Source organism: Xenopus laevis, chromosome 2S (assembly GCF_017654675.1).
Source record: "Xenopus laevis strain J_2021 chromosome 2S, Xenopus_laevis_v10.1, whole genome shotgun sequence".
In the NCBI taxonomy this organism is placed as follows: domain Eukaryota; kingdom Metazoa; phylum Chordata; class Amphibia; order Anura; family Pipidae; genus Xenopus; species Xenopus laevis.
The window spans coordinates 29,238,670-29,266,621 of NC_054374.1; the positions used below are offsets into that span (position 1 = coordinate 29,238,670).

The 27,952-nt window shown below is 45.8% G+C and overlaps 2 protein-coding genes across 9 annotated transcripts; one reads left to right on the forward strand and one right to left on the reverse strand.

The window, feature by feature from the left end:
* Positions 1-198: 198 nt before the first annotated feature.
* On the reverse strand, positions 199-18,478 carry casq2.S (calsequestrin 2 S homeolog). Of its 2 annotated transcripts, none has more exons than XM_018249026.2 (11): positions 18,339-18,478; positions 6,957-7,041; positions 5,775-5,875; positions 5,563-5,674; positions 5,295-5,368; positions 4,983-5,113; positions 4,821-4,866; positions 3,643-3,697; positions 2,733-2,833; positions 1,210-1,284; positions 199-767 (listed from the first exon to the last, which is right to left on the reverse strand). In XM_018249026.2, exons 3-11 carry the CDS (start codon positions 5,808-5,810, stop codon positions 543-545), a joined length of 855 nt encoding a protein of 284 aa, XP_018104515.1. In that variant the 5' UTR covers positions 5,811-5,875; positions 6,957-7,041; positions 18,339-18,478; the 3' UTR covers positions 199-542. The 2 variants fall into 2 exon arrangements, with proteins under 2 accessions (XP_018104515.1, XP_018104514.1); XM_018249025.2 differs by lacking the exon at positions 18,339-18,478 and adding an exon at positions 9,816-10,412.
* mab21l3.S (mab-21-like 3 S homeolog) lies at positions 18,426-27,595 on the forward strand. 7 transcript variants are annotated; one of them, XM_041583119.1, is made up of 9 exons: positions 18,426-18,441; positions 18,630-18,768; positions 19,661-19,753; positions 20,767-20,907; positions 23,568-23,639; positions 24,242-24,533; positions 24,696-24,877; positions 26,026-26,220; positions 26,528-27,595. In XM_041583119.1, exons 3-9 carry the CDS (start codon positions 19,706-19,708, stop codon positions 26,774-26,776), a joined length of 1,179 nt encoding a protein of 392 aa, XP_041439053.1. In that variant the 5' UTR covers positions 18,426-18,441; positions 18,630-18,768; positions 19,661-19,705; the 3' UTR covers positions 26,777-27,595.
* The last annotated feature ends 357 nt before the right edge of the window (positions 27,596-27,952 follow it).

Below are 27,952 nucleotides of genomic sequence, written 5' to 3' on the forward strand. Positions count from 1 at the left end.
AATAGAACTCCCTGTTCTCACATCAGATCCTTTCACTTGGCCTGTCCCCTAAAATTAGATTCCTAGAAGGGGGCAGACCAGTAGCTACCCAGAAACTCTTCATTTCATACAAATCCATCAGCCACATTCTTTTGTGCCTCAACCATTTTTTCCAACATGATAAGCCCCTTCTGCTAAGGAGACCCTCAATGCCACAAGTCTATTGGAAGACAGTTTATTTGTGTGTCATGTAAGCCAAGTACCAAAATGGGCAAAACTCATGAACACAGAAGAAATAAAACCCTGACTCACATTTATCAGATAAAATAACTAATTTGTGTTTCTCAGACAGTGTGGAAGAGGTTAACCAATCAAAATTCCAGTATAATGCTGTTTCTGTAGATATTGTGGGTTGAAAGGTTCTGTAAAAGAATGCGACAGATACTGCATCTGGTTTGGGGAACCACATCTGGGTTCTGGTTCTGCATTGAACAAACCAGTGTTAATTGGACTGGTGTTGGCCCAGATCAGCCAACATTTCAGTTCTTGGTATGAATGATACTTTAGTAATCATCGTCATCTTCATCATCGTCATCATCATCGTCTTCATCATCGTCGTCGTCATCATCGTCGTCGTCATCGTCGTCGTCATCATCGTCGTCGTCATCATCATCATCATCATCTTCTGTATTGACTTTCCCAGACAGGACATCTTCTATCCACTGTTCAAGCTCATCGGGCGACGGCAGATCCTCTGCATCTTTCATTTCCATCCAGACGCTGTCAGCCTGCGAATCAGATGGGACATTGTGACTCATTTACAAACACTGGTACCAAACTGACCCAGCGATATTACCCATAGTAACTAATCAGAACTTTGCTTTCATTTTCTAACATAGTGAACTGAGGGCAGCACTGGTACCTGCACTGGGGCACATTCACAACTGTATTACTAAATAAGTCCAATGGTGTTTCTCATAGAATCCATTTGGGTTGAGGGGTAGGACTGACAGAATGGGGTCCAACTATCTAGCCATTGGTATTCTGGTGGGTTCATGTAAAATTAGGTAAAATGTTGTGCATGACCCAGAGCTGATGGACTCCTCAGTAATGTGGGGGGGGGGCATTTATAAGTAACCTGTACATTTTACTTCCTAAGGGTCTCAAGTCCGTGCTGGTCATTGCAGTGGCACATTCCACACAGAATTCCGGATCTATGGGAATACTCACATCTGTAACATTGACAACTCCTATCTGAGGTCTGAACAGGTCAATGTGAAATGTCTTCTCCCAATAGGAAACCAGCTGTGGAGAGGAGATACAGCATGAACTCAACATATGACATCACACGGCGCTGAATATCAGTGACATCATACAGACACAAACAACCAACTGTAACATCACAAATTCCCAGGCCAGGGTGGTGCAACACAATTAGATATTATTCACGGGTTGCTATAATTATATTATCCAATCAATAGATCTCCATCTTACATCATGTCAGAGTGTGACATCATGCAGATGCAGAAATCAATGTGACATCATGTCAATCAGAGTGTGACATCATGCAGACACAGAAATTAGAGTGTGACATCATGCAGACACATCTGTAGGTGTTTGCTCTCCTGCGGTCTCAGTAGAATGTGGTTGTTGTTTAATTGCCTCCCAAGTTCCGGGAGACTGGATCGTGACCCACAGGAATGGAATGTTGGGCCCCAGTTAACTCCCTGCTGCCGAATTCCATTGGGGGGAAGGGTTGGTGGTGCCAGTGTTTGAGGCAAAGTGTGACTGCACCTTAAGGGTCTCACTGGGAGATAAATGATCCAATAAAGGAAACACTGGCATTCACTGTTTTGTCCACTGCACCCATAATATCCCAGGGATGTTCCCGTCCCACTGATCCTAAAGATACCGGCACCCGAGGTGATATTCCCTGCTTTTGGCTGCCCACCACAAACAGTCTTCATTGTGGGATAGAGGGCCACCCCTCAACTTCAGATATTATGGGATAATTCTGCTCTAGACTGGGATCCCCACCTATCAGGTTTATTTTACACCATGCCCAGTGTGAGCAGTTATTTGTTTTTTGGCAAAAAGCATTTCTGGTGTTAAAAATATCTATATTCTAATTGTCAGCCCCATAACAAACAGCCCTGCCAGGGATAGAAACACCCAGCTGTGACTATACAGCAGCCCACCTGCTGCAACAGCACTGACCAGCTGCTCTGCACCTTTCTGGCCACTAGAGGGCATTTAGTGTAACATCACTGCTGCTGCCAGGACTGTGTGGGTTCAGCAGAAACTTGTGCCCATCTGTCTGCCCAGGGCTGCTGGGATCTCATTTGCCCTCATGTCTAAAGCTAATATTCAGGGATAAATGAGGGGGGCTTGCAAATATAATTCACACATTCTGGTACAGATAGTGCAGGTCTGGACTGGGAACCAAAATAGGCCCTGGCATTACAAGTACACAGAGACCCAAAATAAATAGTGTCTGTGGCTTCTTACACCTGCCTCCCTGTCATTTGCCACAATCCACAGTTTGCACATCTGGGCCTGGAGCCTTGTGCAAAATCCTGGCTCATGATACAATTCTTCATTTGTTTATACTGTGACATCACAGCCACATGAGTGAGGAGCAGAGCGGTGCAATGACATCACATCCACACGAATGACAAGCAGAGGAGTGCAATTATATCACAGCAGGAAACACTAGTGCAACACAAGCGCATTATTGCCCCTTCATTTCTCACCAGAGGGAAATTATCGGGATCGATCCAGATTATACTGAGTTCCGGATTCTCCGTGTTCTCCCGCGCGACCTCCTTCAGGATCTGGAGAAACTCATATCCGTCTGTGATACAGGGGGGAGAGTCAGAGACCCCCAGAGCAACCGACATACCCATCTAACACATAGGGACAGAGCCCTCAGAAGAATGGGGTTCTACCATTCCAAGAACTGGGATCCATCCACCCTGCTGCTTTTAGCCCCTTGTGCACCAGCAAAACATGAACTATATACTGTATTTCTACTCATGCATGCACACAGCGTTGCTAGGGGGCCATGGGGAAACTGTAGGGAACACTAGCACCACCCCGCCTCTATTCTCTATTCTCCCCCAACTGTTTGGCCTTACTCTCCCCTATCCTCCCTCTTATCTCCCTTATTATCTCTCCTCTCCATTTGTCTCTCTACCCCCTTTCCCTTCTCTCCTTCTGTCTCTCATCCCCTCTCCTTCCCTTTTCTCCCCCAACTGTTTAGCCTTACTCTCCCCATCCTCCCTCTTCTCTCCCCTTCTATATTTCTCCTCTTCATTTGTCTCTTTACTCCATAAACCCCCTTCCCGCCTCTCCTTCTGTCTCTCATCCCCTCTCCTTTCCTTTTCTCCCCCCCCCAACTGTTTGGCCTTACTCTCCCCCCTATCCTCCCTCTTCTCTCCCCTTCTATATTTATAATCTTCTCTTTCCTTAGATAGTGAAACACTTCTAAGAGATTTAATAATACCTGCTGGGCCTGTCCAACTCACAGACAAACATATGCAACCAATCAGCAGCCAGCTTTGTTCAGCCTAATGCTGGAAGAATAATAAAAGCCGAAGCCTGATTGGCTGTTGCAGTTACTGCACATAGCAAATCCCTGACTTTGTCTTTCTGTCAAATCACCTGGATCCTCCTCCTCTGCAAAAGCAACAATGTGGATCCCGTCCAGGTCGTCCTCCTGTAAAGTGAATCCCACATTAATATTACATGACATCACTAAGCAGCACATCAGGGGTTAATTAATCATCAGAATTTGCTATTAGGATAATTGGAATCCTTTTACAGCACTTCAGGGGTTAATCAGGCTGATCAGAGGCCTATAGCAATACTAGATATGTACAACTCCAAGCAGTGAATAAGGGGTTAATCCTAGGCAGGGCCATTTGGCTATAAATTGGCAGCCCCAGTGCTGAGATTATCTGTCACTTCTCATTGTGTCACCCGAGTGCCCAGGATTCATCCGCACTATTATTAGCCATTCCATCTAAATGCTAATGTCATTGTGTGACCGGATCAGGTATCAGCCTGGGGGGCATCAACAGCAGAGGGGCAATGGCAACACTGAGCATGGGGGAGGTGCGAGAGTGAGATATTTAGATTTCCACTATCCTTGGGTTCCGCCTCACCCCTCGCAGTACAGTTTTCGGTCAGACCCCCCCAGTTAGCTTAAATACTACATATAGAAACATTGGGGTAACAGTCACCCTAATATAGTTCCAGGGGTACCCAGGGCACAAATAAGCACTCACCCCAAATCCCCCTTAACTGGCCTTCAGGCTGGGCCCCCTTAGCTCATAACAAGGTTACAGATATATAGAAACATTGGGGTATCTGTCACCCTGGTATAGTTCCAGGGGTACCCAGGGCACAAATAAGCACTCACCCAAATCTCCCCCTAACTGGCCTTCAGGCTGGGTCCCCTTAGCTCATAACAAGGATACAGATATATATAGACACATTGGGGTAACAGTCACCCTGCTATATTTCCAGGGGTACCCAGGGCACAAATAAGCATTCACCCAAATCCCCCTTAACTGGCCTTCAGGCTGGGCCCCCTTAGATCATAACAAGGTTAAAGATATATAGAAACATTGGGGTAACAGTCACCCTGCTATAGTTCCAGGGGTACCTAGGACACAAATAAGCACTCACCCCAAATCTCCCCTAACTGGCCTTCAGGCTGGGCCACCTTAGCTCATAACAATGTTACAGATATATAGAAACATTGGGGTAACAGTCACCCTGCTATAGTTCCAGGGGTCCCCTTGCCTCATAACAAGTGAGTGGTGTAAAGTCCTTACCCAGGTCTCAAACATATCTTCTGGGCGGAGCTTGCGCAATGTGGCTCTAAAAGAGAAATGGAGAATAATACAAATAGAAATGAGATGGAAGACTTTGGGGACAGAGGGGCTATGGGCTTTCAGATGAATCAGTTGGGTACTGGCAAGTAATAGAGTTAATACCGTTTATGCTTTTGGATAAAGTCCACCAGTTCCTCCTCGCTGTAGGGTTTCTCCGGAATTGTCACAGGTTCTTCCATGAAAGGCTCATAGAAATCCACCTCATTCATCTTCAGGCTGAGGGCCTTGGCCACCTGCCAGGAAAGGTTCCTTATTGCCGGATATTTATGGACCCAGATCTACAGAAATCCATCAAACCAAATCCCCTGGTGCAAGGTAACTACCCTCCCAAAAGGCCACACCCTGTAACTCTTTCTCCTCTGTATGTCTCTTCTTGAATCTGCCTCCCTCTCCCGTTCCCCAGCTGTCTCTTACCGTCTTTTCAAAGGTTGCAAAGAACTTGATATAAGGATGGAAATGTTCTGCAGCTTCTTCATACTCTTTGTAATCTGCACAAGGAAGGAGATTGCACAAAAATAAACTGGGGTTTCAGTTGAGGGAAGAAGGGTAATGAGATATTCAGTGCATGGGCCCCAAAACAATCACACAGCCTCAGAGACCACTGAAAGTACTCAGTTCATTGGTTCATTACACTCACAGTCATAGTCATGAAGATTCAAACTCAGATGTCCTTAATACTCACGCTCAGAATCCTCGCCCTTAAAGTAGCCAATCAGTTTCATTTCCTCCTCCATGTGGTCCAGGACCTTCAGCTCCACTTTACTATTAATGACTTCAATAGGATCTTCAATCAGCTGGGTGAGAAATATATTTAGGTGGTGAGATACCCAGAAAAGTTTAATCAGTAAATAAAAAAAACTGGAGTAACAAATCCATTAATTCGAGAAAACTCACATCAAGAAGAAAATCTACGATAACGTCGGCCGCCATCTCCCCATCAAATTCTATGACATTGTCCTCCTTAAAGACATAAAGACTGCCCTCCTCAGAGCACCCTGTTTGGGAATCCAGTGGAACATTGTGATCAGTATCAGTGATCAGTGTGGGTACATCCTAGGAAATGGTCTGATAACCAAGTGCTCCCCAACTCCCAAGCTGTTCCTCCCAGGGCCAGATTTACATAATGGGTGCCCCTTTGCCCGCTGCCGTTCATTGCCCCTGTCCCCTCCCCTTTATTTTCATCATCGGGAACCGGAGCAATAGGGATTTGCCTGTGGGAAATTGAAAAATCTATTGTATCTCCTGTGCATCCCCAGTGTTTCTGAACCAATGTGGGTGTAGTTGGGCAGCATGCTGCCCCCTAAAATCCTGCCACCCTAGGCCCGGGCCCTGGTGGCCTTTCCACAAATCCGTGTTTGGTTTCTCCCAGTACAACTGAATAACAACTAAATATTGTGCCCAGATACGTTGTGCATTGGGTAACTTTTAGGGATGCACCTAATCCACTATTTTGGATTCAACCAAACCCCCGAATTCTTTGCGAAAGATTTGGCCGAATACCGAACCGAAACCAAATTTGCATATGCAAATCAGGGGTGGGAAGGGGAAAACATTTTGTACTTCCTTGTTTTGTTACAAAAAGTCATGCGACTTCCCTCCCTGCCCCTAATTTGCATATGCAAATTAGGATTCCGGATTAGGTTCGGCCGGGCAGGAGGATTTGGCCAAATCCGAATCCTGCTGAAAAAGGCTGAATCCTGGCCGAATCCCGAACCAAATCCCGATTTGGTGAATCCTTAGTAACTTTCAACTGCCACCCACGCCTCTTGATCCATGTTAGTAACTGCCACCTTGCTCTTTCCCATCCAACTAACTAACTGCCATCCTGCTCCCAATCAAACTAACTGCAACCAGCTAAATATCTGCCCTCCTTCCAATTTAGCTGAGTAAAACCTCATCATGCTCCGACCTCCCTGCAATGTGAGTCTGCTACACTGCAATACTTCCTACCAATGTAACTTTCACACACAGTCGCTAACATGTCCTACACTGACACACACAACAGGCTTGAGGTAAGTGCAGTTGCAGGGGACAGTTGAAAAATGCAGCAGAAAAAACAAAACATACAAAACTTACCAAGTTTTTTTGCAATCTTGGAATTCTTCTTTGGGTCTAGAAGTCCAAATCCAATCTGCTTCCTTTCCAGAACCTGAGCTGTGAGCTGGAAAGTAACAGAATAATTCAGCTGGGTTTTACTTTGTAGCAACCACTGGAGCAATGAGGGAACATTACACAGATCACACTATGGGCAAGGGCTACTTAAGCTCCAGGCTGGAACAGAGCCATTAGATGGTGCAGTTAGAACTTTGCATGGACAACATGTGGGTTGATATTAGAAAGATGTTGGGCCAGATTTTATATTCAGCTTTGGTTCTTAGTTAGAGTAGACTGATTTGTTGAGTTGAACTAGTTGGGAGGGAGTTAAATTGTTGGGTATTTTATAATCTGGTAAGGAACGTTTTCAGATGGGTAAGGGTTAGAAGACTTGCTGAGTTCATATAGGTATGGGTCAGCAACATGCTGAATTGAAATGTTGAGATGAGCTAGATATAGCAGATTTGTTCAGTTGAAATTATTAAGGGTCAGTAGGATGGGCATATTGAGATGTTGAGATGTGTTAGGGTCAGTAAGATGGTTGAGATTTTGAAATGGGTTTTGTTCAGTAGGATGGTTGAGTTGAGATGGGTTAGAATGAATAGGATGGTTGAGTTGAGATGTTGAGATGGGTTAGGTTCAGTAGGATGATTGAGTTGAGGTAGGTTAGGGTCAGTAGGATGGTGAGTTGAGATGGGTTAGGATGAGTAGAATGGTTGAGATGGGTTAGGGTCAGTAGGATGGTTGTTCTTAAGATGCACCTAAGAAAATACAGCTGAAAAGAACCAGTGGCTATGGAATTACCAGCTGATCCATAAACTCCATTATATTCATCATATATCAGCTCACTGTAGTGACGGCTGGTGGAACTTGGTTTAACCTATTAACCAGCCTACTCAAAGAAACATATCCATCCTCCCTCGCTGAACTATACATTTCCCCCACTGCAGTTAAACTTTATATTCCCCCTTCAACTGTGGCTGAATTTTCCATTCCCCACACAGTGGCTGCAGCTGCACTATACATTCTTCCAACATGCCTGCACTATATCTTCCTCTACTCTGTATTGCCCTGTTCTGTACATTACACCACCACTGGTGCTGAAATGTATATTCCCCTCCATTAATAGAAATTGCCCCCACTTCAGAATATTGAATTCTCAGTCAATCTCCCATGGAATGTACAGACAGACACAAATTAACCATTTCAGGACTTGTGAATTTATTGTTAATCACTGACCCCTCATGTTGGGGATGTCTCTGAATAGGTGATGCCAGTGCCCTGCAGGAGTTGGGTTACCAAGGGCACCACCTGGAAGGGGGGGGGGATTCAGCTGTTTGGTTTCAGGGAATTTCATGACCAGGGAAAGCCCCATGTTGGGGGGTGGAGGCTCCTATTTCCTATGGTTAAGCATGAGCCCCTCTGGGTGGTACTGGTTAACCGTGTCATTACCTGACAGCTAAGTACAAAGAAGTGTTAATAAGGAGATGGTCCTACAGGGTGATTCCTGTGTCAGACCCTTGTGTTCTTGGATCAGTCACTGAATCTCCCTGCCCCTCATGCACCAGACTGTAAGCTCCATGGACCAGTAAGTCACTGAGTATTATTAACATGTATATTTAGAGAGCCAACATATTCCTCAGTGCTGTAAAATAAATGTGTTTATACAAAGAACAAACAGAATTATATTCATAGCAACCAATACAATAGGTGAAGAGGTCCCTCTGCAAAAGAGCTTATAATCTAAAAGGGTAAAAAGTTGAGACACAAGGTGTGGGAGTGCTGTATAAAGTAGCGCTAGATGAATATGAGCCAAATAAAATACAAAACACAATGAGCCACTTGTGAGTATCAATAAGGGGGAGTCCTGTCAGTACCTGCTGATGCTCCAGATTGATTGACCCTGGAAAGAAACTAAGTGGAGTGTAACCGGGGAGCACGGGGCATAATCAGATTTAAAGTTGGTTCCCATTCTACTTAGTAAGTATGATCAGTAATTCTAGACACACCAATAATCTATATGCACGAATAGTCATTTTAGATACCCCAATAATCTGTATGCACGACCAATCATTTCTAGGTACCCCAATAACACCCAAAGGAATTCTTTAGCTGACTCATGAGCACCCCAAAAATGATTCATTGCAGGGGGTTTGTTCCCACATATTTATCATGAGTTTCACCAGCAAACTCTGCAAGTCCCAGAGATTCCACAGTACCACCTAACCCCCAATGCAATGCTCTGCATTTCCTACTGACTAATGCTGCAATGCTCTGCATTTCCAACTGACTGGTGCTGCAATGCTCTGCATTTCCTACTAACTGGTGGTGCAATGCTCTGCATTTCCTACTCACTGGTGCTGCAATGCTCTGCACTTCCTACTAACTGGTTCTGCAATGCTCTGCATTTCATACTGACTGGCGCTGCAATGCTCTGTATTTCCTACTGACTGTCACTACAATGCTCTGTATTTCCTACTAACTGGCGCTGCAATGCTCTGCGTTTCTTACTGACTGGCGCTGCAATGCTCTGCATTTCCTACTGATTGGCGCTGCAATGCTCTGCATTTCCTACTAACTGGAGCTGCAATGCTCTGCATTTCCTACTGACTGGTGCTGCAATGCTCTGCATTTCCTACTGACTGGCGCTGCAATGTTCTGCATTTCCTACTGACTGGCGCTGCAATGCTCTGCATTTCCTACTGACTGGTGCTGCAATGCTCTGCATTTCCTACTGACTGGTGCTGCAATGCTCTGCATTTCCTACTGACTGGCTCTGCAATGCTCTACACGTCTGATTGGAGACAATTAAGACTGTACAATTCCCTCCCCAATTCTCACCTCCAGGACCATGTCAGTGAGGTGGAGGCGCCGCTGGGCAATCTTGTCCCCAGATGGGGGTGCAGTTTGGAGCAGGATGCAGAACACCTTGTGTTTCTTCATCAGCTGCCGGTAGTTCTTCTCCCCCAGTTCCAGGACTCGGTCTTTGCCATCATATGTGGGGAAATGGAGGCCTTCTTCAGTCCCCACCAAGGGCCCCAGGGCCCCCAGTACTAGGAGCCAGAGCCAGTACATTGTCAGGCAGCAGAGACAGTGGGACAGGCAGCAGCAGAGTGACCAGGAAACCTTACATTGCCCCCCTCACCCACTCCCCCCTCTCCATTTTTAGGACACAGTTGTTTAAGGCCTAAATATAGGCACATGGATCCCAGACACAGGGCAGGATTAGCCGGGGGCACCTGGGGGATCAGTGGCAGCCGGAGCTGGAGGACAAAGGCCGGGGGTGAGGGAGTCTCATTGGCTCATGCCAGGGGGGATGTAACTGCCATAAATGGGCTCAACTCTGCCCCAGGACTATTCCGGCTGCTCTTTCTGCTGATGGGGCCCCAGACACTGCAGGGCCACATTATTTAAAATAAGAATGATATTCTCCAGCCTCTGCCAGTCAGTCTCTATTTAACCAGATATGTGCCGGAAATAACAAACTGCAGTTTCTGTGTGTTTGGGCAACTAGAATAAAGGGTAAATATAATAATAGGAGCAATTACCCCTCACCTTAACTATTGCCCCATCTTCACTATTGCCCCCCCCCACCTTGACTATTGCCCCCACTACATTCCTCCTAACATTTGAAAATCAGAAAGAGGGACAAAAAGGTCTGGTGCATGTACTACAGTGAAAATGTGTTTGATGACGCCCATTTCATAGCCACCCCCCCCCCATTACCATGTCCGTTTTACTAAATTTGGCAGGTTATGGAAAGTCTGAACACATTTGTGGGAGTTTTAGGGCCATGTTTTATGTGTTACATCAGTTTTGCTAAAGAAGGTGAACTTGCCCTTTGAGCTCTGTGTCTAAGTTTCCCCAAGAGACTTGTTTATCTTATTAGTTACAATTGTATCTCAGTGCAAGGGCTGAGTATTCTGTCTTCTCTTGCAAAAGCCTCGTATTTAATTAAGTTTCAGAAACTTTGTATCTGTGTCTGGTGTCAGTGCAAGAGATCAAAGAGAAATTTGGGACATTTTAATTAAAATTTGGGCCTGTGGGCTGAGTTTTCAAAATTAGGACTGTCCCACAGACAATGGCTCAGTTGGGAGATATGTTACTGCTTCACTATTACCCCATCCTCTTTAGGTAGATAGGGGAATGGACAGACGAGATGGGACAGACATAGGACTTACTGGGGGGAGATAGGGGAGACACAAATCACTCACATGAGACACTGACCAATCACTGAGAGGTTGGTACAAAACAAGATGGAGGAACAATAAGGAAATAAAACCAGGAAACAGATTTATTACAAAACATTGTGCGAACCCCCAAACCCTAAAACCCAAAATCTTTGGATGTGTGTGACTGTGGGGGGGGAGGGGTCTGTGCCGGGGACATCACTGGACTCTCCACTGGATCAGCTGACTCTGATACCACAGAGATAAACAGAATCCCTGGAGAGAATTCAAGAACCAAAGGAAAAACTTCCTCCATGTCTGGACATATGGAACCGCCCCAAATACTATGGGCACCCCACAAACTGCTCCTAATTAAGCTTCATCCAATCCCTGGCCAATTTTTTAGGGTTGCCATCTGGCCGGTAAAAATGAGGGTTGATCCCAATGTTATTAATAGGTAAAAATTATTAATATATAGGAAATCTGGTATTTTTTCTTCCCAGAAAAGGTGGCAACCCTAATTTAAGCACACACACAGGGTTTCATTTGGGGTACAAAGGGGTAACAGGTAGTAGGAACTGTCTCACTAGAGATTTCAGGAAAACTCACATACAATCAGATGCCACCGAGACCACTGGGGGTTATAAAACAGCTGAGACCCTTACAGTCAGGCTCACGAGTACAACTGGACACAAGGAAAATAAGCACAGGCACAGACAGGTGGGACTTGGAGAGGGGTCAATGGGTGTCTTAGTATGTGACCTCTTCTCCCCCCACCAAGGCACTGGGATAAAAATAGGATTTTCATTACTCTCTAATATTGACTTCCCCTAGTTCAGTTTAAAGGGGAACTTGGCTAAACAATCGCAGCACAATAAAGCCATGAGAGGTGTAGTTGCCAGGGTTGCTGAAGTTAGCAACCTGCTGGCACTATAAAGAGACAGTTCTGTGGCACAGGAATAGTAACTACCATACATGGCGGGGCTCGGATCACAGGGTCCCCAGCTGTTTCAAACTTCAAATGAGTGGTTGGGGGTGGATGGGGGGAAGAAGTAGGGGGTCTGCAGATGCACCGTGGGCCCCCCTGCAGATTTTTTGTGGGTGGCGCTGCACAATGAACATATACTGTGCTAGAGACATGAGCAGGGTAAATACAGCGGGCACACTGGGCAGAGTTTGGCACATATGCCCCCTGGCTGCTGCTGCTGGGTATTATTATAGTTCAAACATACTGTGCTGGCTATTTGGTCAGGGTATGGGGGTTACACTGTGTGCAGCACACCCACATACACAGCTGCTGGAATGACCAAGTATGACACAGTATCATTGGACTTGTAAGGGTTAATCAGGTGCCAAATACAACTCGGGGTTATGAGCCCAGAGGCAATGTGTGCCCAGACTGTGGGTAGTACCATGGCATGAAGCAGCAAGAAAACTTTTTCAATTGAGCTTTAGTGCCTGGCAGAATAAATCCCATTAACCCTTGCTTTGCCAACAGAGGAGTTTATACATCTCCATGAATTTGGGACATTTTTTAGGTCATGCTTCTATTATAAATAAAAAAAAATTGCAAATGATTTCAGCCGGTTAGAGAATAAGGGAGTTTTATCAAATCGAGGCTTGTTTTGGTTTTAATTGGAACTAATTAGCTAATGATGTCATTTCCAAATTGTTGATTTAAAAAGCCATTTAATACAATGTATACTATCCTTATGATTATGTATCTTTGATATGAAACGTGTCAGGACTTGATGTTTTTAACTTGCTGAAATAAACTTTTGTTTTAATCAACGAGTGGAACACGGAGTGCTTGCCAGATTTTTGTTCTTCACCATTCGCTTCCAGCTACGGATTTGGGGTGATGCACCCGGGGCCACCTTGGTGAGTGCGCTTTCTTCTATTACCATCATGCATGTTTGAAGTGTTTGCAAACCCATAAGCGTGGGACATGGGGTTTAAACACCCAGGTCATCGTGGATAGGTGAGCATTCTATGCTGAGGGTTTTGCTGCAAAAAGATTATTTAATAATTTATGTTTAAGACATATTATCTGGAAGGTGTAAATAGCAGTGGATCAATGCTCTAACAAAATCTGAACTGAGCTAAACTAGTTAACTTGACTTTTACTTGTTTCAAATGAATGCACCCCTTTGCCCCCACCCAAGTCTCCAGAGAGCAGAGACCACCAGCCTCCACATGGGGTGCCCTTCACCCACCAGCCAATCTCTGCCCCCTGTCCCCTTCTCTCTGTCTGGGATTTTGGGATTAGGCCCGTGGAAAATGGTTGTTAGGCTCACCAACCATAGCAACTAAGCTTTTGTTGAAAAAAAAAAAGATGCACACCAATTGCAAAGGTGCAAAATTGCAAAAATATCTTCCATAGGCAGCTAAACAAAATTATTGGAAGGAGAAAGATTCCTTTATATGCATTTTGTTTCAGAGCCCTGTTGCCAGCCCCCAAAATGTAACCAGAGACCAATAAATAAGTCACATGTTCTGCAGACACAGAGAGAAGGGGCAGTTTAGCAGCCCAGGGTGAATGAAGCCCACCCTGTCCCAGCGATTTACACTGCGTCCCCTTGTGTGTAACCTGCACTACACAAAACAGCCTCACAGTGCCCCCTTGTGTTTACCCTACTCCTCCTAAACTACACAGTGACTAAACATTGGTGTCCCTCGCTTAATAGAATAGGGTCCCATTTTTGGGTCCTGGCACATAAGTTCAGAACCTCTGTCACTACATAAAGATCACCTACATATACTAAAAAAAACAACCTCCCAGCACCCCTTGTGGTTACTCTGTGTTACTTTGTTACTCTGATTCTCTGGGTTACTCTGTTCATCTTTATTACTCTGCTACTCTGTGTTACCCTGTTACTCTGTGTCACTCTATGTTACTATGTTACCATGTGTTACCCTGTTACTCTGTGTTACTATGTTACTCTGTGTTACTCTGTTACTCTGTTACTCTGTGTTACTCTGTTTTACTCTGTTACTCTGTTACGCTGTTATGCTGTTACTCTGTGTTTCTCCGTTACTCTGTTATGCTGTTACTCTGTGTTACTCTGTTACTCCGTTACTCTGGGTTACTCTGTTACTCTGTGTTACTCTGCAGGACACCCCCCCAGCTTTGCGTCCTAGGCACGTGCCTACTCTGCCTACACCTTAGTCCGGCCCTGTTACTCTGTGTTACTCTGTATTACTCTGCGTTACTCTGTTACTCTGCCACTCTGTGTTACTCTATGTTACTCGGTTACTCTGTGTTACTGTGTTACTCTGTTACCCTGTTACTCTGTGTTACTCTGTTACTCTCGTATTCTGTTTTACTCTGTAACTCTGTTATGCTGTTACTCTGTGTTACTCCATTACTCTTTGTTACTCCGTTACTCTGTGTTACTCCGTTTCTCTGTGTTACTCTGTTACTCTCTCACGCTGTTAGGCTGTTATGCTGTTACTCTGTGTTACTCTGTTACTCTTTGTTACTGTGATACTCTGAGTTACTCTGTGTTACTCTGAATTACTCTGTTACTCTGTGTTACTATGTTACTCTGCAACTCTTTTTAACTCTTTTACTCTGTTTAACTCTTTTACTCTGTTTTACTCTGTTAATCTGACTTATTCTGTTACTCTGTGTTACTATGTTAATCTGTAACTATGTGTTACTCTGTTTTACTCTGTTACTCTGTGACTTTGTTACTCTGTGTTACTCATGCATGCATGAGGGGTGCATGCATACAGCATGCACCCCTCTTCTCTATATAGACTGTACATACAGCTGCACCCCTATTCTCTATATAGACTGTACATACAGCTGCACCCCTCTTCTCTATATAGACTGTACATACAGCTGCACCCCTATTCTCTATATAGACTGTACATACAGCTGCACCCCTCTTCTCTATATAGACTGTACATACAGCTGCACCCCTCTTCGCTATATATATATATAGACTGTACATACAGCATGCACCCCTCTTCTCTATATATATAGACTGTACATACAGCATGCACCCCTCTTCTCTATATAGACTGTACATACAGCTGCACCCCTCTTCTCTATATAGACTGTACATACAGCTGCACCCCTTTTCTCTATATAGACTGTACATACAACATGTGCCCCTCTTCTATATATAGACTGTACATATAGCTGCACCCCTCTTCTTCATACACACTGTATATATAGTATGTGCCCCTCTTCTCTATACACCCTGCACCCCTTTTCTCTATGAGACTTCATGACACAAGGGATTGTGGGTAACCAGCAGTTCTTCTCTCTCTCTCCCACCCTCAGGTTCTGGGCCTCTCTCAGTACCTGTCTCTCTTGGGGAACCTGAACATCAGCGCCTCCTTCAACATTGTCTATATTTGTAGCTCAGAGCTGTATCCCACCTGTGTCAGGTACTGATACCCCATCATGTTACCCAGCATTCCCTGCTCCTCACTTCTCACCATAGGGTAGTGGTCCTCCCACTCATTCATGTACCTGTTCCCCAATGAGGACTTAGTATGAACCCCAGGCCCTTAGTATGTGCTTTCACCTAGCCTTCTTTACTAGGGGCAGATAAACCTTAGCCCTACTTTATTAGAGGCAGATAAACCCCAGTCCTACTTTATTAGGGGCACATAAACCCAGGGCCGCCGTCAGAAATAACGGGGCCCTGTAGGGCAACATTTTCTGGGCCCCCTGGTCCCCGTTCACCTTCAAGCCGCACCCCATATCTTGACCACCCCACAGTAAAAAGGCCACACAGACATCAAAGCTAAAACTTTAAACCGCCTAAGCCATAAAAAGCCATTGGTGGGCAGCCCCCTCCCACATGTTATAAAAAGCCATTGGTGATCAGGACCCATGCAAGTAAAAAAAAATATTGTTGGCCTGCCCCCCCCCCGCAAGTTATAGAACACTATTGGTGGCCAGGACCCCCAAAAACTAAAATCCACTGGTAGATGAGATGGTGCCTATAGTAACAGTGGGGATCAGGACCGCCATCAGAAATCGCAGGGCCCCATACGACAAAATTCCCAGGGCCCCCTGGGCTGCACCCACCGCAAGCCCCACCTACAGGTCCGCCCTTCCCACCACACAGTAAAAAAACAAAAAAAATATTGAGGGTTCCCACATGTTTATAAAAAATAAAAAGATATTGGTGGTCAGGGCCCCCCATAAAAAACCATTTGTGGCCAGGGCCCCCCCATTAAAAAATACTGGTGGCTAGGACCTCACATGAGAAAAAAAATTGGTGGCCAGGGCCCTCCCCCACATTATAAGAAAATTGGTGGCCAGGGCCCCTTAAACATCCATGCCTTCTCGAAGTCAGCAGGTCTCAGAAAAATGGGGGGCCCGGCTAGTCAAGTAAGTGTGGCGTGGCCGGGGCCCCCCTTACCCTCGTGGCCCCCAACAACTCTCCCCCCTGTCCCCCCCTGATGGCTGCCCTGGATAACCCCTAGCCCTTCTATACTAAGGGCAGATAAACCCCAGTCCTTCTTTACTAAAGGCAGATAAACCCCAGCCCTTCTTTACTAGGGGCAGATAAACCCCAGCCCTTCTTTACTAGGGGCAGATAAACCCCAACCCCTCTTTACTAGGGGCATATAAACCCCAACCCTTCTTTACTAGGGGCAGATAAACCCCAGTCCTTCTTTACTAGGGGCAGTTAAACCCCAGCCCTTCTTTACTAGGGCCAGATAAACCCCAGCCCTTCTTTACTAGGGGCAGATAACCCCCAGCCCTCCTTTACTAGGGGCAGATAAACCCCAGCCCTTCTTTGGGGCAGATAAACCCCAGCCCTTCTTTACTAGGGGCAGATAAACGCCATCCTTTCTTTAATAGAGGCAGATAAACCCCCAGCCATTCTTTACTAGGGGCACTCCTATTGAGGACACAATAGCCTTGCAATAGGGCCTCCTGGCTGTGTGCGGAGTAAGTGTGGGTAAAGTTGCTCCCTCCAGCATGCATTGAGGCTAAATATGGGTGCTAAATTTAACTAGCCTAGTTTCCCATAGCAACCAATCTGCTCTTTGGTTTTATTTTTTGTCAGGTAGAGGAGTTGGGTCATTTGTCCCCATGGCAGCTCTACTGGTTTGTGTGCAATTGAGGGTGCACTTTTGTGAGTGACAAATCAGGGAGTAGATCAGCCACAGCTCCCAGTTAGTGGTAAAGTCATTTGTGACATTTAATCAATCTGCTTTCAAAATGGGATGGGGCAAAGTTACTGGTCACATGACACGGGGATGGTGCCTCCTGTACAGTGCGGAGCAGGGGCCGTGGGCAGAATGAGGTCAGTGGGCGCCAGGGTGGGGGCTGCCAGGGAAACATTGATCTCTTTTCTGCTGGGTCAATTGGACTTGTGATATTGTGCTTGAGTGGGTCACTGGCACAGGGTTGCCCTTCCCATTGTGCCCCGGGCCACACATGAAGAACATTATGGGCCCCTAAGGCCAATGAATGGCAATAAACAAGGCAGCTGTTAGAAGTGATAGGGCCCAGATTCTGGCAGAAGGTAATAGCACTTGGGATACAGGAGGGCCACATACTGGGCTACACAGTACAAAACTTGCACCCCCATGGGCCCCTGTGACACTAGGGCACCATGCCAAGGTGACATTTCATCACGTCTGGTTGTGGAACCAACTTGCAGGGTCCGTTATGGGGCACATGGCCCTGAGGATTGGGAAGGTACCAGGCCCGTGACTCTCCTGTCGTTGTGATTCCTGTGACCCTTAGGGAAATGCCCTGCAGAAGGCAGAGCTTAGGGTTCCCCAGAATATTCATACGTAGGTGTGCCCATTCCCTAACCTGGTGACCCACCATGTGCCCCGGGGCACAACTCACAGCTACAGATATTTTGTTCCATACATTTGTCCCATTGTAACCAAGGTGCCTATGAAAATGCCCCAAATCAGCCCCAACTAAAGTAACTCTGATCCCCGTTGGTACCCAGCCTACCCATTGGGCTGGCAACTTCTCTGTGCAGCATCTTGTCTCATTTGTCTTTCTTCCCTGTTAGGTGCCGCCCAGAGGGCCCCAATGAGCAACACTGAGGATCACCCTTATAACTGCCAGGCCGCCGCACACACATAGAGAGTAAATAAACTAAAGCTTAGGCACAACAGGGTGGGGCAACTCAGCAAGGGGCCCGGGGGGGGTTGTGTTGGGTACAAACAAAAGCTGAGTGGAATCGATTAGACTTACCTGCTCCCAAACACTCACACTGGAGGGGGCACCTATTGGCCATGCAGGATAATAAATCCCATGAGAAGTGCCCCTGCGAGTCTGTCCCTGCAAGTCTATCCCTGTGAGTCTGTCCCTGTTAGTCTGTCCCTGTGTTTATCTCTGTCCCTGTGTTGCTGTTTTGTGTGTTTAGTGGAAACACTGCTCAATACAGCAGATTGATTGGTGGTTGGGGCTGGATGGGGGGGGTGGAGGGTGTGGGCCCCGCTGCCAATGAGCCACTCAGACAATCCAATTGTCCTCTGTTTACAGTAAAGTTTGGAACAGAAAATAAATCATCTCTGGGGCAGGAACCAGCCGGACATAATCCAGAGAGAGAGAAAGAGAGAGAGAGGAACCCACAGGAGCACCTGTCCCACAGCACTCGGGGACCCCAGAGCTACACACATAGGTGAGTCCATACAGGGCAGAGGCACCTGGCACCTAGTGGGCAGAGGAGGCTGAGTGTGAGTGCAGAGGAGAGAGGGCAGAGATAGAATGCTGAGGAAGCACAGAATAGGCTGAGTATGAGTACATAGGAACAAAGAGTTTAGAGAGAGTGTAAGTACAGAGGGGGCAGAGAGAGGCTGAGTGTGAGTGCATAAAATAGAGTGTAAGATGAGTGAGAGTACAGAGGAGGATGAGTACAGGGTAGAGAAGGCAGAGTCTCAATGTTGAGGAAGCACAGAATATCTGAGTATGAGTACAGAGGAACAGAGAGTGGAGTGTGAGTGCAGAAGGGCATAGAGCAGGCTGAATCTGAGTGCAGAGGGCAGAGAGAAGCTGAGTTTGAGTGCAGAAAACAGAGTGTAGGACAAGTATGAGTACAGAGGGGCAAAGAAAGGCTGCACTCTTTTTCTGAGTGCAGAAAAGAGAGTGTAGGGTGTAGGGTTGCCACCTTTTCTGGAAATAAATATCAGCCTTCCTATATATTTATCTTTTTTCCCTATTAATAACAATGGGATCAACCATCATTTTTACCGGTTAGGCCGGTAAAATACCGGCCAAGTGGCAACTAGGGCGATTGTGAGAACAGGGGGCAGAGAGAGAGGCTGAGTGCAGAAAAAAGAGTGTAGGGCGAGTGTGAGTACAGAGGGGTAGAGAGAGGTGCTGAGTATAGAAAAGAGAGTGTAGGGTGAGTGTGAGTACACAGGTAAAGCAGGGAGGCTCATGGGTACCAGGGAATGTGACTGATATGGTTGTGTTGGTATTGGAGCCACTGTTGTACAGGTGAGGGGAGCACTTGTGTGATCATCCAATAGGAAGTGGGGTGTATCTGTGTAATGGGGCTCATATATTTGCAGGGAGGGGATACGGTTGTATTTGGGTCATCGGGATCATCAGGGAAGATGAAGGGAGTGAAGGCTGAGGATGTTCATCATTTCCTACTAAACACGGTAACACTTGTCCCCCTATTCCCCCCCAACCCTGTCTCTATCGGCTGCTACTGAGAGTGAAAAGGAGAGAATTTGGCTAAAGTAACAATTATTATACCCTAAGTGACACATAAGGCGCCTTTCTCAAGTGTAACATTAAGCAGAACATAGTGACCTGACTAACTACCCCACACGTCAGTTACATAATTAGTCCAGTTTAGTGTCGGTGCTCCCATGGGTGATAATTAGAGGTCAGAACGTATCCATGAAAAGTCCTTGTGTTCACAATAGTGGCTAAAAGTCCATGTAATGTCTGTGGATGAATACACAGTGTCCATTGAGTTTATACACCAAAGAGATACTGCAAAGTAAAGAACATGTTATACCAACCAAAAGTATAAACAACAGCTTTTAAACAATACTCTTACCTTCTCTATATTGCTGGTGTGGGTATCAGCGTATTTAACTGTTTAATCTCTATCAGATCCACATGAGGCCTTACTGCTGCCCCCTGCTGGTCACTGTCCTCTATCTGGGAGACTCCATAACCCTTTTAACCTCTCCCACTAGTCAGTTCATTGATTTGGGCACAGCGCTGCAGGGAAGGGCGAGGGAAGGACACAACTAGGACTGAGAGAGGGAAAAAGGGGCACAAACTGGAGTAGTGTCTCATTTCAACAAGGGAAGACATGGTTGCTAAGGCCACTGAGCCTAGAAACCAGATAACAGCTATTAAACATTAATCTATGTGGCAGGGAGAAGTATCTCATGCATGTATCATCTCACTGGAGCTGGGCTGGTGGGCCCCATATGTAATGCAGAGCTCCCCCCAACCACATATGTGCAACGTTGTTCTTCATTTACCCTGGTCAATCTGCCTCCAACTTTAGGCATGTACCTGCCCTTATTTTCTGCCCTGCTTCACTGCTAGGCCCCAGGTATAATGTGAAGCCTGATGTGGACATAATAACTCCTTGCTTGGTGCCCCCCACCTACAAATTTCTTCCCTTGCCCCACTGCTTACAATCTGTCAGGAGGACTTGCGACATCGCCGGGTGTCCAGGATGGTGGAAGAGGTGCAGAAGATACTGTTACAAGTGACCTCTGATATCAGTAACAGAGATTCCAGGTTCCACTGTATCTCCAACGCCGGGATCCATAGCGACAGCCTGAAGGTAAGAAAAGCCTGACCTCATAACATCTGTGGCCCTTGCCCAGGTTGGCAGGGACTCTGGCAACTGTTACATTGGAGATTGTTAGCCTGTAGATCAAAACCCAGATTCAAGTCCACTTACTATTAAATGTGGATCACCCACACCCCTAGTGTCCGGGCTTCTATTGCCATCTGTTGCCTCGTCACTGAATCCAACTTACAGCAGATCCTCACCTCTAACATTTATTTTGGGTCCATTCAAATATACACAACATTGTGTCATTCCGAACAGCAGAGGTGGTATCTCCATTCACTTGTGCTTTGTGGCCACTGGGTTTTTGGGTTTAACTTTTCTTTGATGTATATGTTATGCTGGGCGAGTGCTTCCTCCAGTAGAAAACATAAAAATGGCAATTCTCTTTGTTATCCACCAATCAGGCTGCTGACTGAACAGATGGACAGAGCAACCATTTCCTAAACTTTATTATCTATGATTTTATACTTGTAGAGTCAATGTAAGCCTTTCCCTGCATAAGACTGTACCTGAGCTGAGATTAAGCCTTTCCCTGCATCAGACTGTACCTGAGCTGACATTAAGCCTTTCCTGCAGCAAGCTGTCCCTGAGCTTTGTGCTTTGTGGCCACTGGGTTTTTGGGTTCAACTTTTCTCTGATGTATATGTTACGCTGGGCGAGTGCTTCCTCCAGTAGAAAACATAAAAATGGCAATACTCTTTGTTATCCACCAATTAGGCTGCTGACTGAACAGATGGACAGTCGTTACCTTACACAGAGCAACCATTTCCTAAACGTTATTATCTATGATTTTATACTTGTAGAGTCAACCTAAGCCTTTCCCTGCATTAGACTGTCCCTGAGCTGACATTAAGCCTTTCCCTGCAGCAGACTGTCCCTAAGCGAACATTAAGCCTTTCCCTGCAGCAGACTGTACCTGAGCTGACGTTAAGATTGTCCTGCAGAAAACTGTCCCTGTGCTGACATGCACTCTTTTCCCGCAGCAGAATGTCACTGGGCTGCAGGCCCAGACTGGCAATCTGTAGGTTCAGGTAAATGCCAGAGGGGCTGCTGTATGGTTCCATAGAAAGTTACCATATAGTGGGCTGGTAGAGGGCTGTTTCGGCTGGTAGGGGGCTGTTTAGCCCTCTTTGTACTTGGAATTGCAGGGCCTATTTTGACTACCAGTCCAGGCTAGCTGGGCTGACATTAAAGGAATAGTTCAGTGTGAAAATAAAAACTGCGTAAATAGATAGGCTGTGCAAAATAAAAATGTTTCTAATATAGTTAGTTAGCCAAAAATGTAATGTATAAAGGCTGGAGTGACTGGATGTCTAATAAAACAGCCAGAATCCAACTTCCTGCTTTTCAGCTCTATAACTCTGAGCTAGTCAGCGACTTGAAGGGGGGCCACATGGGACATTTCTGTTCAGTGAGTTTGTAATTGATCCTCAGCATTCAGCTCAGATTCAAAAGCAACAGATATGACCCATGTGGCCCCCCCTCAAGTCTCTGATTGGTTACTGCCTGGTAACCAGGGTAACCAGTCAGTGTAAACCAAGAGAGCTGAAAAGCAGGAAGTAGTGTCCTGACTGACTTGTTATACATCAAATCACTCCAGCCTTTATAGTTGCATTTTTGGCTAACTAACTATATTAGAAACATTTTTTATTTTGCACAGCCTATCTATTTACCCAGTTTTTATTTTTACACTGAACAAAAAAAGCCTTTCCTTGCAGCAGACTGTCCCTGAGCTGACATGAAGCCTTTCCCTGTAGCAGACTGTCCCTGAGCTGACATTAAGCCTTCCCCTGCAGCAGCCTGTCCCTGAGCTGACATTAAACCTTTCCCTGCAGCAGACTGTACCTGAGCTGACATTAAACCTTTCCTTGCAGGAGACTGTCCCTGAGCTCACATTAAGCCTTTCCTTGCAGCAGACTGTCCCTGAGCTGACATTAATTCTTTCCCTGCAGCAGACTGCCCCTGAAATGACATTAAGCCTTTTTCTGTGGCAGACTGCCCCTGAGCTGACATGAAGCCTTTCCCTGCAGCAGACTGTCCCTAAGCTGACATTAAGCCTTTCCGTGCAGCAGACTGTCACTGAGCTGACATAAAGTCTTTCCCTGCAGCAGACTGTCCTTGAGCTGACATTAAGCCTTTCCGTGCAGCAGACTGTCACTGAGCTGACATAAAGTCTTTCCCTGCAGCAGACTGTCCTTGAGCTGACATTAATTCTTTCCCTGCACCAGACTGTCCCTGAGCTGACATGAACTCTTCTCCTGCAGCAAGCTGTCCCTGAGCTGACATGAATCTTTCCCTGCAGCAGACTGCTCCTGAGCTGACATTAAGCCCTTTTCTGTGGCAGACTGCCCCTGAACTGACATTAAGCCTTTCCCTGCAGCAGACTGCCCCTGAGCTGACATGAAGCCTTTCCCTGCAGCAGACTGCCCCTGAGCTGACATAAAGTCTTTCCCTGCAGCAGACTGTCCTTGAGCTGACATTAAGCCTTTCCCTGCAGCAGACTGTCCCTGACCTGACATTAAGCCTTTCCCTGCATCAGACCAACCTGTCCATCCCACAGACTGAAATTGAGCTGTAGTGATATACATGTGACCCTTGCAGTCAGTTCTGAATTCTCTCTTTGTTTCTCCGACTGCTCGATTGCTCAGGATCAGCCAGAATTGCTGGCTCAGTGGATTGCACTCCAAAGGGGAAGGCGCACCCTTCACCCCTGTATTCAGGTACACGTGAGACTGCATGTATGTGCATCACGCATTGCATGTTACATGATCTCCTTGTCCCATTCTCTCTGTGGCTACAATAGCCCCCAACTCTATTTGTCAGTCTGCACATATCAGTGTTTTGCCCTCAATGTTTGTATGTACAAAGTCCCCTGGGGGTGCAAATCTAGAAATTGTTATAGGGCCTTTATCATAAACACTGATAGGTTCCAGGTAGCTAGAGGCTAAAGAAATTGCTCCCTCCCCTGAAGCCTGAACAGTCTTCTCTAAACAAATCCCACTGGATTTTTTCCCTGTGTCCCCCTGGCCCAGTCTGACCCTGAACCAATTGGCCATTAGAGTACTGGATAGCATGTGTCCACTTACCAAGGGTAAGGTTCCCGATTGACCATGGGAAAAAAAAGCAGCCCAGGAGAAGGAAGTACAGAGAATCAGAACTCTCTCACCCCGGGTGAGGTAAATGTAGTAATGCCATTTATCTGTGAAGGTAGGTAGGATTTGGGGGAACCTCCTGTACTAATAATTTAGATAAATAATATTCCCCAGTGCCATTCTGGATTTCATGCATTCTCATTATTGTCCTGACTTCATATTACTTTCAGGTTTTGAGCCCTTCCCAATTCTTGGTGACTGTTCCCCTTCGGGGTTTAAGTGGTTTCAGACAGAAGAAGACTCGGCGGTGGCGTTACTACTCCCCAAGTGGGACCCAACTCCTTGCACCAGCAATGGAACCCGAGAAGCTGCACCAGTGGCTGGAGATAGAGCAGTTCCAAAAGAGCACTCCCCATTGGCATGACAATGATGTCAACATCAAGGGGGACCTTGTGCCTGCCCGGATCATACATGTCTTCTTGGAACATCTTTATAGGGCGATCACTTTTTGCAGCCTCTCTGGTAAGGGTTAAAATTCATAAAGCTCAACCTACCTACCACATTAGCTTGAGTGGGTGAATTTGCATATTGTGCCACTGTGAGTGTGTGATGTGTGTGATGTGTGTCACATGAGTTCCCATTAGTCAGCCTCCTCAGTGTCTGAACTATGTTTCTACTCCTCAGACAAGGTGAATGTACTGGAGTCCTATGGCCCTTCCATCAGGTTGAACGTGGAGACCTCAGAGCAGATGGTTGAAGTGGAGCTGGTGCCTGTGGTTGAAGTTCCTGGATACTGGCCTAAAAAATCTCAGTGGCCTCGTTTCTTTAAACGATGGCCATTAAGGGAGAGAGTACAATGTGTCAAGGTACCAAAAGACTAAAATAAAATATTTTCATATAGACTAGGGATGCACCAAATCCACTATTTTGGATTCGGCCAAACACCCTAATCCTTCACGAAAGATTCGGCGAATACCGAACCAAATCCAAATCCTAATTTGCATATGCAATTTAGGGGTGGGAAGGGAAAAACATTTTTTACTTCCTTGTTTTGTGACAAAAAATCATGTGATTTCCCTCCCTGCCCCTAATTTGCATATGCAAATTAGGATTTGGATTCGGTTCGACCAAGCAGAAGGATTCGGCTGAATCCAAATCCTGCTGAAAAAGGCGGAATCCTGGATTCGGTGTATCCCTAATAGAGACGATAAATACCCTCTAGCTGGGGTGGCGGGACCTACAATAACTACCTATAATGAATACTTTGGGGATTACCATTAGGGTTGGATATGGAATGGGAATTAGCTTGTGGTTTGAAGAAAATCAGGAACAGCAGTAGGTAAGACAGTTGGGGTCTATGGATACTGTCCAATAGCAAAGGATGTGAGTTTTTTCAAAAACAATAAACCAAAACTCTATTAAATGTTCAAATACATTTATTGGGACAATACAGGTGAGGCTTAAAAAGTATCATGCGGTATTGTGCTAATAAATCTATTTGAACTTTTAACCACTTTTTTGGTTTATTATTTTTGAAAATACTCAAATCCTTTGCTATTGGTTTGTATACATGCACATACAGACCGGGGTGAACTGTGAGTATTTTCTTAAAATTTTTTTTTACAATCATTTATATTTTACTACTGCATTCATTATATAGTGGTAGTGACCAAGATTTGCTTTTTTTGCACCTTTCTCCTAATTTGTGTATGGATACTGTTACTATGTTGGGTACACCAAGGATTTCTGTGGATGAGACAGTTGGGGTGTATGTCTGTTGTTACATTTGAGGTACCCATGGACCTCTGTAGATAAGTAGGTAAGACAGTTGGCTGCTGTTTGGGGTGCACCTTGGACCTCTATATTTTGGAACAGACAAGGATTAGGATGGTTGGGTTGTTTGGGTTATCAGGATATCTGAGGTTACATCTGTGCATCTTTCCCTCAGTTCATTTATTGCTTCATCTTCATCTTCTTTCTTTCTTTATCTCTGCCACCAACCCAACATCATTAGTCATTTGGTTTTGACCTCCTGGCTCGATCAAATTACCACTGGCAGCTATCTTTTCTGAGAGGAGAGCGCCTCCTGTTGGAGGCAATGGATGACGATGGTGGGTGCCGGATGAAGTGCTATCGGGCTGTTCGTCAGATGAAGGAAGATGTTTGGTGCCCAGGGAATCACCCAGTTATCAACTCCCAGCATTTACAGGTCTGTATCTAGAGGCCCTTATTTTAATATCTAAGAATAGGAGGATCCTAAACCCAGTTCTCTGATGCCCCCAGATATGTCTCCTGTCTTTGTTTGAGGAGATGCAAATGGGTTCTTGAGGAGAAGACTTTAGATAGAACTTGGGAACCCTAGAAGAGGGCAGAACAGGCTACATGGATAGAATTACTATGTTACCTTGATAATTTCATCGATGAATGTCTCAGATTTATATTGAACCTCTCATCAATGGTAACATGGTGTCCATAATGGGTATCTTGAAGTCTCTCAACAATATATCTCTTTGCAGATGATTTTCCTTTGGGCCAGTGAGAGGCACCCTTCAGCTAAAGCCTGGAAGGACCTGGGTCGATGTTTCTTGCGCATTGTTAGAAGACTCCAGAAATGCGCCAGGCAACGATTCCTGCGCCATTACTTTGTACGAAGGGCAAACCTCCTGAAATATGCCGACACAGCTCAGTTGGATGCCCTGGCTGATAAGTTGAGCCGCTTCCTTCAGAACCCGTCCTTAGGCCAAGGTGCCTCCTCCGTGTGCTGATCCTGCCCCAGGACATTTCCTTCTGTTTAGATCTTAGGGCCTAAGATAACAAGTTTGTTTTGGTAACATATATCCCTGTGGTTGTGGAACCACCAACCCGCCTACAATTCTAGAGGCCATGTGCTCACACAATACTGATGCCTTGAGAAAGGACTACTCCCCTACCCACTCTGTCACCCAGGAGGAACAAGAATCTATTATATGCCGCTCTTCTGATGCCCAGATATTGCCTACACTTATATAGGCCCCTCCTCTTTTAGATGTACCCTAGAGGAACAAGAATGTGACCTACACTGGAAAAGGCCACTTCCCTAATTACTAACTATTAATATGGTTGGGCCTTTCTTTCCACATGGGCTGCCCTGAAGGAACAAGAATCCCGCTTACATTTATTAAACTGCTCCTGTTCCTCCTGCTAGAGCGGCCCCGGGTGCACAAGAATGGAAATCTCACTTCCACCACTTTATCCTACTCATCCTCCTCTTTGAAGTAAACACATAAGCTAAAGTTCTATACACTTCTCTCCACAAGGGTTACATGGCCTTCAACACATTACATTCAAATGGAATATATAAGACCAATCTCTATCTGTAAGCTCCACCCCTGAGGAACAGGGATCCTGTTTTTTTTGTCATACAACTGATTGAAGAACCTTCTCCACATGGAATAACTTGTACAGACTGACACCCTTCTTCCATTGGCATGCTTTTAACTGGTGGATCATCTGTTACTGCACTAAACTTGTTATTCTGCTCTCCTAATTGTATTCCTTCTTCTCCTGGTACTACCCCACAGTCAAATAAATCTCACATATAAAAAGGATACAATGAAACTTTGGAACACTCAGAGCCCTAGGAAAGCCATTGAGTCCTAAGAGTGATGGGGAGTCGCTTTGCGGATAAAGAATATATGTGTTATATTCCATGGGATAAAAAAACTGTCCCTATCCCTAAACCCAGTTTTTTCATTTAACTACCTGGGCTGGATGGAACCTTCATTCTTGCCTCAGTCTGTTCCTGTTTTTGCCTCCCGGGGGGGGGGTCACCAGGGAACTAGAGTGGTATATTAAGGCTGTCAGTTAGTGCAGGGAATGGATGGGGTATGAGTGCTTGGAAAGCTGCTGTACTGCACACTTTGCCTTCCTCTGGTCCAATGGCTGAGACCCGCATGTAGAAC

Coding starts and splice junctions, on each gene's coding strand:
- casq2.S (XM_018249025.2), bottom strand. CDS start 10,049: ATGTACTGGCTCTGGCTCCTAGTACTGGGGGCCCTGGGGCCCTTGGTG. Junction 5,876..6,956: donor CAAGATTGCAAAAAAACTTG/GTAAGTTTTGTA, acceptor ATTCCCAAACAG/GGTGCTCTGAGGAGGGCAGT. Junction 4,867..4,982: donor TTTATCCAAAAGCATAAACG/GTATTAACTCTA, acceptor TTTCTCTTTTAG/AGCCACATTGCGCAAGCTCC.
- mab21l3.S (XM_041583118.1), top strand. CDS start 19,640: ATGGGGCTCATATATTTGCAGGGAGGGGATACGGTTGTATTTGGGTCA. Junction 19,754..20,766: donor ATCATTTCCTACTAAACACG/GTAACACTTGTC, acceptor ACAATCTGTCAG/GAGGACTTGCGACATCGCCG. Junction 20,908..23,567: donor TCCATAGCGACAGCCTGAAG/GTAAGAAAAGCC, acceptor TCGATTGCTCAG/GATCAGCCAGAATTGCTGGC.